At 36.0% G+C, this 12,446-nt stretch overlaps 1 protein-coding gene across 1 annotated transcript; it reads left to right on the top strand.

Annotated features, from left to right (window-relative positions):
* The first annotated feature begins 2,737 nt into the window (after positions 1-2,737).
* On the top strand, positions 2,738-3,400 carry LOC136175632 (olfactory receptor 4A47-like). Its single transcript, XM_065945884.1, has one exon. The coding sequence runs from the start codon at positions 2,738-2,740 to the stop codon at positions 3,398-3,400; it is 663 nt and encodes a 220-aa protein (XP_065801956.1).
* Positions 3,401-12,446: the final 9,046 nt, after the last annotated feature.

Raw genomic sequence — 12,446 nt, 5'->3', positions numbered from 1 at the left:
CTCCTTAGACAATCATTTTGCCTTCTTTTTTGCATTTCTTTTTCTTGGGGATACTCTTGATAACTGCCTCCTGTACAATATCATGAACCTCTGTCCATAATTCTTCACGCACTCTATTAGATCTAATCCTTTGAATCTATTTGTCCATTTGTCACTTCCACTGTATAATCATAAGGGATTTGATTTAGGTCATAACTGAATGATGCTGTGGTTTTTCCCTACTTTCTTCTATTTAAGAATTTTTTTAAATAAAAATAAAAATTTAATTTAAATTTAAAATTTAAGAATTTTTTTTTTTTTCTCTCTACAGTCAGCAAAAGCAAGACTGGGAGCTTACTGTGGCTCAGATCATGAACTGCTTATTGCCAAACTGAGGATATTGTGTAGTAAATAAAAGAATGGAAACTCTTCCTATGCCAGGTGTGGGAAATATATAACAAATAAGTTCACTGGGACAAAATGATTGGGTTGATTTTATTCTTGATTGGCAGTAGTCTCATAATGATTCTAAAGTTATTTTTCCATGTTGCACCATTATGATATTTAATATGAACTTTGGTCTAATAATATCTTTACCTATAGATGTTCTTTAACAACTTTGTGGAAAATTCCAGTGTATTAATTAAAGCAAGAATCAGTCTTGGACACATTCCAATTCCGAGACTCCATGATAAATTCAGCTGGAAGGGATGAAATATTCCACAATCTCACCCTTAATAGGGAGAAGATGCTATCCACTCAGTGACTGTCATATACTTTTCAGAAGGTCATTTCTTACACTTAAAATTTGATAAAAAAATCACAGCAAAGTCTTTGGAAATCTGAAGTCAACTACTCTGCCCATGTTAACGTGAGTGTTAGAAGAGCTAAACATTCAAACGCTATTTTTCATTTTAATGTTAGTAGGAAATAAGTTGTGAAAAAATTCCCTAGGAAATGGCTGGTTGATATCTATGTTTTCTATGAATATGGAGGATTTAATGGTCATTTTGATACATTTCCTGATGTGATAAACTTTGTTCTGTGTGCCATGGAACTCCTTTCAAATAATCTGTATTTTATGTAAAAATGAACTTCTGAATAATCAGAAGACTCAGTGGAGAAAAAGGACAGACTGCCAAATGAAATAAACTCAATTAATAAGGCAGCATTTGGCCTCTGTCATCAAACTGGATGAAAAAGAATTTCAAGTGTTTATGAATAACTTCAAATCATCCTTAGATTCTGAACAAACCTCCACAAGGTAAGACTAGCAGAAAATAATGAGAACCATGCTCACAGTTGTATGATTTTCTTTATGTAAGAAGCTAAATTACTTTGAAGTCAAACAAATGTAGATTCAATTCTAGATATATCACTTAGAAGCGTGTGATTTTGGGAAAATAAATGATATATCCTGAGTATTAGATTCTTCAATTATAAAATGGCAATTGCATTTCTTGTTATTATAAATATTAAATATGATACATTAGACTATGAGTGCATGATTGGAATATACTGTAGCAGTTCTGAGCAATAGAGTGATATCATCAGAATAAAACTGAAAAAGACAGTTTGAGCTGCTTTAGGAGAACCAATTTTTGGAGAATAAACACAAAAAAACTTGGTAGGAGGATACCGCAGCAGATCAGGAAGAAATTAAGAAGGGAATGAAAAATTTTTTTGTCAGGACAATAGCATGGAAAATGATAGTATTTAATGAGATAAATAGGGTACGCCTCTTTAAATTTTGTATAGGAACTGTTTATATTTTTCATGGAAAATTTAAAAGCTAGTTTTAAAAATACTAAATTGCCAATCAACTTGATGTCAAAAATTAGAGATGTTGCATATATAAATTTGAAAATTAAGGGAGAGAGTGGGACTGGAGACACAAAATTAGACTGCTGAAGCATTTATTGGTCAGGAAAAGGGAAATATTCCCCTGAAGACCTAAGATGGATCAATGAGGTCTGAGACAATTCAAGACAGGGATCTTCTATTCATAGTTAGTCTACTCACATTGATTATGTAAATTACCTTAAGAGAGTCACAGGTGTTACACATTTGTAACTTCATAAATGGTGCTCCTTTCATGGAATTCTCTTCCCATCTTTTTTATTAAAACAAAGTAAAACAAAACTCAGCTAAAGCACTGACTCCTTTGGGAAGTCTTCTCTGATTCTAGTTTGATATACACCTATGCTGTAACTCTTAGCACTGTGTGATTATTCATGTGATGGCTGCAATTGCCTGATTCCTTATCATGTGTCACATCACTGAGGGTAGGGTTCTATGGCTTTTTCAAGCTGATAATTAGAATGTCCTTAACACATTGGACCCAAAATATATGCCATTCACATTCTTCTAATGAATGGATAAATAAAAAATTAAACATTTAATTCTTTCCCCCCTTGTTTTATAGGTAAACTGCATCTAATACACAAACTCAGCTCCTGTAAGAACTAGATGGAACCAAGGAACAATAATATATCTTACTTTGTCCTCTTGGGCCTCACAAAGAATCCAAAGGAGCAAAAAGTCCTTTTTGTTATGTTCTTGATCTTTTACATTTTGACTCTACTGGGCAACTTCCTCATTATCATTACTGTAACTATCAGTAAGACTTTGAACTCACCGATGTACTTTTTTCTTGCTAGCTTATCATTTATGGATGTCACTTGTTCTTCTTCTATTACCCCCAGATTGATTTCAGACTTGTTCTTTGGGGGAAAAAAACATATCCTTTGAATCTTGCATGACTCAGCTGTTTGCAGAGCACCTTTTTGCTGGATCCGGGGTCTTCCTTCTGCTGGTGATAGCCTATGACCACTATGTGGCCATCTGTAAGCCCTTGCATTATCTAGTGATCATGAGGCAGAGGGTTTGCGTTGTGCTGCTGGTGGTGTCCTGGGTTGGAGGTTTTCTGCACTCAGTGATTCAACTTAGCACTGTTTATGGGCTCCCATTCTGTGACCCCAATGTCATTGATCACTATATGTGTGACATGTACCCCTTATTGAAACTTGTCTGTACTGACACCTTTGTCACTGACCTCTTAGTTGCATCCAATGGGGGGCTGATCTGCACTATTGTGTTTCTGCTCTTACTTGTCTCCTATGTAGTCATACTGCACTCTCTGAAGAACCTGAGTCAGGAAGGGAGGCGGAAAGCCCTCCAGACCTGTGGTTCCCACATCACCGTGGTTGTCTGCTTCTTTGTTCCCTGTATTTTCATAAATGCAAGGCCTGCTAAGACCTTCCCCATTGACAAATCTGTGAGTGTGTTCTATACAGTCATAACTCCCATGCTGAACCCACTAATCTACAGTCTAAGAAATTCTGAGTTGACTAATGCTATGAAGAAGCTCTGGAAAAGGAACATCATATCTCATAGTAAAAAAGTGCATCACCCAACATGAAGAGAGTCATTTGACATCAGGGTTCATTTACTTAGAATGTAAAAGTCATTTAAAATTTGATTCTTATTTCTGTTTCTTCAGAGACTTTATGATAATTACATGAATGTTTGCAATTAATACAGCTATGCTATTAATAACAGTTTACCTACCTACTAGAATATAAGGTCTATAATTACTGGTTTATTACTGTACCTAGAAAGAGGTAATGCCTATATATCTAGGAATTAGTAATATATATTAAAAAATAGAGATTCAATTTGCCAACAAAAGTCCATAGGTCAATGCATAGTTTTTCCAGTAGTCATATATGGATGTGAGACGTGGACCATACAGAAGGCTGAACACTGAAGAATTAATGCTTTTAAACTGTGGTGCTGCAGAAGACTCTTGAGAGTCCTTTGAAATGTGAGGAGGTCATACTAGTCAATCCTAAGAGAAGTCAACCCTGACTATTCATTGGAATGACTGATGCTAAAACTGAAACTCCAATACTTTGGCCACCTGATGGGAAGAATTGACTCATTGGAAAAATCTCTGGTGCTGGGAAAGATTGAGCACAGGTGGAGAAGAGGGTGACAGAGGGTGAAATGGTTGGATCGCATCACCAACTCAATGGCCATGAATTCGAGCGAAGTCTGGGAGACAGTGAAGGACAAGGAAGCTTGGTGCACTGCAGTCCATGGGTTCACGAAGGGTTGGATATGACTAAATATCAAGAACAGGAATTTAAAATAATCAAGAAATTATTATGAGTTTCACTGATATTTAGCTTTATATATAGTTAACTTTTAAAGTTTTTATATAGAATTTTAACTATTATATAGTTACCCTGAAAATTAATCAAGTCATGTATTTATCTTTTTTACTTTCTTTCAGAGACAGGATACTTTTTATTTAGATTTGTGTCATTTAATTGGAACATTTTTTTGTATACAATTTTACATATTTAATTCTATGTAATTTGCTTTCTTTACTATAGTTAAGTTGCATTATTCACAAAATGTTTAACTTAATGCTTTAACTTTATAAGAAACATTGAAATCAAAAAAGATATTAATAAATAGTATAAAGAAAAACCAAATAAATTGGGATGCAATGTCAAATAAATTTCCTATTTTTATCTCAGTATTTTCTAGTCCTCATGCTCAGAATTTAGCCCTAAATTTGTTTCTTAATTGATGACTTAATTGGCGGCTCAGTCATTAAAGAACCTGCCTGCAATGTAGGAGACCCGGTTTCGATCCCTGATTCAAGAAGATCTCCTGGAGAAGGAAATGGCAACCCACTCCAGTATTCTTGCTTGGGAAATCATACGGACAGAGGAACCTGGTGGGTTATAGTTCATGGGGATGCACAGAGTCAGATAAGACTTGGCAACTAAACCACTCCCACCAACAATCTTTGAAACACAATATATTAGCCAAATGTACATTTGCTTCTTTCTATGTATATAACACTTGCTTTTGGTATCTGACATATTAAAAATATTTCTATTATCAATCCATAATATCTCTAAACTATTCTTAAGGTACACAATACTCTATAAATTTATACTAAAACTGACATGTCCATTCCTCTTCATTTGGTTCCTAAACTTCTCTATGAAAAATAATTTTCCAATAAATATGCTTTTGAATTGTGCAATTATGAGTTCCTAGGCTTAGAATTTTTGATATGATATTCGAATCAGTGTTCAAGTAGTATATTCATTTAAAATGTTGATACTGATAGTTATTGCTAAACTACCATTCTTGAGGTCAGTGTAACAGCTATAGTCCTGTCCACAGTCTGTGAATTTTTTTGACCACATTGTCAATGACCAATCCCTAAAAGGTATTTATGACATCTGGTTAATGTTATTTTTATATTTTAACCACCACCCTTCTCATGTAATTGAATTTGGGCATCTTTCCACATACTTAATTTATCTGTATTTATTTTCCTCTGGATTATATATATATACATATATATATATGTGTATATATATATGTGTGTGTATATATATATAAATATATATATAACCTATTTTTTGTTTTTCTTTTTATGAGATAATGATATACTAAAAATTGGTATCTTTTACATTATATGTATATTTAATATTTTCTGGTTATATGCTTTTAACATTTTATCATATGTAGAATGCTTTTTCCTTGTAATTTATTTTATGCTTTATATTCAATTTTTAGAATTTTTTGTATCTTCTTTACGAAGAATTTTCCCAGTTCACTTGTACCAAACGTCCTTCAATTCATTTTTAGGATTTAATTTTTAAAGCATTGTGATATCTTGTTTATTATATTAAAACTCCTGATTCATCTTGAATTAACTTTGCTATAGGAATTAAATAGTGATGAAGTCTTAACTGTTTCTCTAAATTTTAGAATTTTTAGAATATTCACAAAATTATCTTATTGCCATTGATTTGAAATTCTGACTGTGACTATTATATCCTGAAGTCCCAATTTGGAACCAATTTGAGACTATTGTTTTTCACTAGTCTCTTTATCTACGTGCAGGTTGACACATAACTGCTATGATATATAACATATTTCAATATGTGCAGAGACTAACTGTCCCTTACTACCATTATCTTTCAGACGTATGCCTAGGGTGGTTTATTTATAATTCAAAAATTATTTCAACTAAAATAATAAATTGATCAATAATATAGTTTAAAATTAAGTTAAAATAAGTTTAAAATAGTTTAGTCACAAAGCAATGTTATTATTTTTAATAAAATTCACTTTAAGAAGGTTAGATTAAGAGGTTAGTTTAAGTTAGTTTATATATTTAGAGTATAAAAAGAACTGCTATCCAGGTAAGAACAGGTGTCTTCAGTTAATAAGTCCCCTATCGTAAGCTTGGGTAGAGCTTACAGTTCCTGCCTGTGTTTCTTATCCCTTGTAGATAGCTGCTGGTTTTCATCTATGACACCTAAAATGCCAGCTGACACTTGCTGTAAGAAAAAAAAATCATCTCTTTCAGGAAGTCCAGAACTCAACTCTTTGCTGAGCACCTCTTGCTGCTGAGATCTTCCTGCCCACGGCGGTTGCCAGAGCTCTGTGTGGACATCTGCAGAACCCTGACCTGTGAAACCATCGTGAGTGACAGGGATGTGGTTTCTTTCGAGCATCACAGGCTGGAGGGTTTGTCCTTGCAACACTGGATTCTCTTCACAGCGTGACTGCCTGTCTGTAACTCCAATGTCATAGACCATTCCTGTGTGCCTAACACCCTTTGTTGAAACCTGTCTGCAAGGACACTCACACCACTGGACTCTGTTGCTGCCAACTGTGGATTCATTTACCCATTGAAACATTTCCTTCAGAATGGGAGAAAATGATAGCAAATGAAGCAACTGGCAAAGGATTAATCTCAAAAATATACAAGCAACTCCTGCAGCTCAATTCCGGAAAAATTAGCGACCCAATCAAATAATGGACCAAAGAACTAAACAGACATTTCTCCAAAGAAGACATACAGATGGCTAACAAACACATGAAAAGATGCTCAACATCTTCTTCATCAGAGAAATGCAAACCAAAACCACAGTGAGGTACCATCTCACGCCGGTCAGAATGGCTGCTATCAAAAAGTCTGCAAACAATAAATGCTGGAGAGGGTGAGGAGAAAAGGGAACCCTCTTACACTGTTGGTGGGAATGCAAACTAGTATAGCCACTATGGAGAACAGTGTGGAGATTCCTTAAAAATTGGAAATAGAACTGCCATATGACCCAGCAATCCCACTGCTGGGCATACACACAGAGGAAACCAGAATTGAAAGAGACACGTGTACCCCAATGTTCATCGCAGCACTGTTTATAATAGCCAGGACGTGGAAGCAACCTAGATGTCCATAGGTGGATGAATGGATAAGAAATCTGTGGTACATATACACAATGGAATATTACTCAGCCATTAAAAAGAATGCATTTGAATCAGTTCTAATGAGGTGGATGAAACTGGAGCCTATTATTTAGAGTGAAGTAAGTCATAAAGAAAAACAACAATACAGTATATTAGCACATATATATGGAATTTAGAAAGATGGCAATGATGACCCTATATGTGAGACAGCAAAAGAGACACAGCTGTAAGGAACAGAGTGTTGGACTCTGTGGGAGAAGGTGAGGGTGGGATGATCTGAGAGAATAGCACTGAAACATGTATATTATCATATGTGAACTAGATCACCAGTCCAGGCTCGATGCATGAGACGGGGTGCTCAGGGCTGGTGCACTGGGATGACCCTGAGGGATGGGATGGGGAGGGAGGTGGGAGGGGGAACACATGTACACCCATGGCTGATTCATGTGAATGTATGGCAAAACCACCACAATATTGTAAAATAATTAGCCTCCAATTAAAAAAATGCAAAAAAAAATTAAAATGAGAACAGATTATAGAATGTGTCAAGCTACAGAATTGCTGTGTGTACAACATGAGCTATGGTTAATAACTACAATATCTTTCTTTAGTTCAAAGTGATATCATTTCCAACTTTTATAAAGAAATACAGTTTTTGAGTTTATAGTTTAAAGAACACCCTAATGAGGGTCAGAAATTGTCAAAGTTTTTCTCACATATTTGTTAAGCAAAAACTAAAAGTAAAAAATGATGCTTTAAATGCAAAAAAAAAAAAAAAAAAAAAAAAACCCAACAGCAACCCAAAACATTTTCCCTTGACGGTGTCCTACGTGGACATCTTGTGCTCCCTAAAGACATGATTTGGAGCGGAGGTGCCTAGTCCTCTCCACCTGTGTCCACATCACGATTGTCATCTTAGTTGCGTCCTACTCATTTGTTTTTGCGCCCTTATATTTGCAGCCAACCCAAGGTTACATTTTACATCATCATAACTCCTGGCTGAACTCCTTAAACATGCTTTCTGTGCCTGCTAAGTTGCCTCGGTCTGTCTCATTCTTTGGGACCCTGTGGGCTGTAGCCTGCCAGGCTCCTCTGTCCATGGAACTTTCCAGGCAGGAATACGGAGTTGGCTGCCATTCCCTCCTCCAGGGGATCTTCCCAAGCCAGGGATCGAACTCCCACGTCTCATGTCTCCTGTACTGCCAAGAGGGTCTTTACCACAAGCACCACCTGGGAACACAGCCGCAAATTTAGAGGAGAAAATGCTATGAGGACGTTGTGGGATGAAATAGTGACTTTGGGAAATAATCATAGCAATGAGTTTGTCTCCTAAATGGAGAAGAGAAAATACAATTTCATGGTTCAGGGTCACCTGAACACTACTTATCAAAAGTTTGTTGAGTTTTACCTATAGGTACTCAGAGGAACGGCCCGGGTAGGGAATGTTTACCATTATAAAAACTGTATTTAGATTTATGTATTGCCCAGTTGGTAGTTAAACTTTATTTACTTATATCGCAAGTCATGGCTACTTTATTGTTTCCTTTATTTAATAACTACTTTAATATTAAAAGACATTTAATAGCTACTTTATTAGATGTCTCTTTTATTGTTTGACTGTATTAGAAGAAAATAAGATCCAGGCATGAGAAAAACTTTTATGTGATTTTCCCCCTGGTTTTATTAATCTGTGTCCTTACTCATAGCACAGTTGCTGGCATAACAGAAGTTACCTAACTTAAAAAAATATATATATAATTGGACAATTCATTAGTTATTATATCCAAAGTTTTGATACATTTAATTATATTTTTGATGTAAATTTTATTTATTAACCGAAATATAATGTGATTAAATTGAATATTAAATAAAAGAAAAGAAACTCTTCCCATGACGGGTGGGGAAATGCATAACAAGTTCTCTGAAACAACACAACTGGGTCAATATTTTGTATTTGATGGACAATCATATGATTCTAAAGCTACTTTCTTCGTATGTTGCACCTTTCTGACATTAATTATGTGATTTGCTATAGTAATATCTTTACATATAGGTGTTCTTTAAAAACTTTGTGGAAAATGTCAGTGAATTAATTAAGCAAGAATCAGTCTTGGACACATTCCAATTCCAAGACTCAATGATAAATGCAGCTAGAAGGAATGAAATATCCCCTGATCTTCACCACTAACAGGGAGAAGATGCTATACACTTAGTGAGTGATGTAAATTTTTCAAGAGGTCCTTTCTTAGACTTAATGCATGGCTTAAAAAATTAGGGGGGTGTCTTTCAAAACTGCAAGTCAACTAGTCTGGCTATGTTAACATGACAGAGTGAGAAGAACCAAACCATCAAATGGGACTTTTCTATTTGATGTTAGTAAGAATTCGAGCCAGCTTCCCTGGTGACTCAAGATGGTAAAGCATCTGCCTGCAACGCAGGACACCGGGGTTCCATCCCTGGGTTGGGAAGATCCTCTGGAGAAGGAAATGGCAACCCACTCTAGTATTCTTGCCTGGGAAACCCCATGGACTGAGGAGCCTGGTGGGCTACAGTCCATGGGGTCGCAAAAGAGTCGGACACGACTTAGCGACTAAACAACAACAAACGAGAAAGCAGTTCCTCGGAAAACTCCCCTGGCAAATGGCTAGTTGCTATCTTCTCTGTACTTATAAGATGTGCTGGTCATTTTGATACATTTCCTAAAGCGATAACCTTTTGTTTTCCTGTGTGAACCCTGGAATTCCTTTCAAATAACTAACAGTGCATATAAAAATGACCTGAGTAATCAGAAGACTTCATGGAAAAAATGGACAGATAGCCAAATTACATGAATATCCTCAGGTAATAAGGTAGCTTTCTACCCTCAGTTGTCAAACTGGGTGAAAATGATTCCAAGTGTTTATGAGTAACTTGAAGTCATCCTTCAGATTCTGAACAAGACTCCACAAGGTAAGACTAACTGTAAGTAGTGGGAATCAGACTTACAGTCGTGGGCTGTGTTTATTAGGTAAGACATTTAATTACATTGAAATCAATCAAACTTAGATTCAATTATAGGTATAGCACTTAAAAACATGTGACTGAAACAGTAAGTTAGATGTTCTGAATTTCAGTTTCTTCAATATGAAGTGAGGATTACAGTTCTTGTTATTGTAAATATTGACTGTGTTACATTAAACTATGAGTTCGTGATTGGAATAAACGATAGGAGTTTTGAGCACTGGAATGATGTCATCAGAATAAGATTAAAAAGGACAATTTGGGCAGCTTCAGGAGAACCAATTTTTGAAGACCAGGATAAACATGGAGAGAATTGGTGGAAGGCTGTTTCAGTGGACCAGTAAGAAATTAAAAAGTAATGAATGATCATATTTTGAAAGTATATATTTTGAAAGTAGTGCCAATAGGCTTTATTAAAGTTTTATGAGAGTAACTAATAGTGAAGACCATTGAAATTTTTTGTCCTAACACAAACATGGAAAATGATAGCATTTAATGAGATAAACAGGGAATATCTCTTTAAATTTGGTTTAGAAAATGCCTATGTCTATTGTGGAAAATTTAACAATAGTTTTGTAAATATTAAATTGCCATTAAACTGGATGTCAAAATTATAGAAGATGTATAACAAGTTTGCAAAATACAGGAGAGATAGGGGCTGGGGACATGAAATTAAACTGCTGCAGCATTTATTGTTTAGGAAAAGGGAAATATCCACCTAGAGATCTAAGAAAGTATCAGTGAGGTCTGAAACAATTCAAGACAGGGATCTATTTATGGTTTGATCTACCCACATTGATTGTGTAAATTGCCTTAAGTGAATCTCAAGTATTACACTTTTGTGAGTAATACTCAAGTATTGCTCTTTATAAATGATGCACCTTTTCATGGAACTCTCTTCCCATCATTTGTATTCTTTGATTTAAAAAAAAAAATATTTCAGCTGAAATATTGTTTCCTTTGGGAAACCTTCTCTAATTTTAGTTGATATACTCCTTTACTGTGACTCTTAGCACTGTGTGAATAATCATTTAATGCACTTATTACATGGGTCTGGAATTACCTGATCCCTCATTTTGGGTCCTATCACTGAGGGTGGGGTTCTATGACTTATTCTAGTAAGTAAGTGTTAGTTGTTCAGTCGTGCCCGACTCTTTGCAACCTCAGGGACTGCAGCTCACCAGGCTCCTCTCTCCATGAGATTTTCCAGGCAAGGATACTGGAGTGAGTTGCCATTTCCTTCTCCAGGGGATCTTCCCAACCCAGGGATGGAACCCGGGTCTCCTGCATTGCAGGCAGATTCTTTATTGACTGAGCTACAAGGGAAGCCCTGGCTTATTCAAGTTGGTAATTAAAATGTCCAAGGCACATTGGAGCCAGAAGATACTCCATTAATATTCTTCTAATGAATGGATAAATAAACGACTATACCTATAATGCATTTAAATGTTTTCCCTCTTGTATCGTAGGTAAATTGCGTCTACTACCTGAACTCAGCCTCTGTACAGACTAAATGGAAGCAAGGAACAATGTAATTTACTTTGTCCTCCTGGGGCTCACACAGAATCCAAAGGAGCAGAAAGTCCTTTTTGTTCTGTTCTTGCTCTGCTATATTTTGACTGTAGTGGGCAACCTTCTCATTGTTGTGACTATAACTGTCAGTAAGACCCTGAACTCACCAATGTACTTTTTCTTACTAGTTTATCATTTATGGATGTAACTTATTCCTCTTCTATTACCCCCAGATTGATTTCAGACTTGTTCTTTGGAAAAAGAAATAACCTCTGAATCTTGCATGACTCAACTGTTTGCAGAGCACCTTTTTGCTGGATCAGGGGTCTTCCTTCTGCTGGTGATGGCCTATGACCGCTATGTGGCCATCTGTAAGCCCTTGCATTATTTGGTGATCATGAGACACAGGGTGTGTGTTGTGTTGCTGGTGGTGTCCTGGGTTGGAGGTTTTCTGCACTCAGTGATTCAACTTAGCACTGTTTATGGGCTCCCATTCTGTGACCCCAATATCATTGATTACTATATGCGTTACAGGTATCGCTTATTAAAACTCGTCTCTACTGACACCTATGTCAGTTACCTTTTAGTTGCATTCAATGGAGGACTGATCTGCACCGTTGGGTTCCTGCTTTTACTATGGAGTCATCCTGCACTCTCTGAAGAAC

The sequence above is a fragment of the Muntiacus reevesi genome, chromosome 9 (genome assembly GCF_963930625.1).
Source record: "Muntiacus reevesi chromosome 9, mMunRee1.1, whole genome shotgun sequence".
Lineage (NCBI taxonomy): Eukaryota > Metazoa > Chordata > Mammalia > Artiodactyla > Cervidae > Muntiacus > Muntiacus reevesi.
The sequence above is the reverse complement of the archived record's forward strand: the minus strand, read 5'-3'. Positions and strand labels throughout refer to the sequence as shown.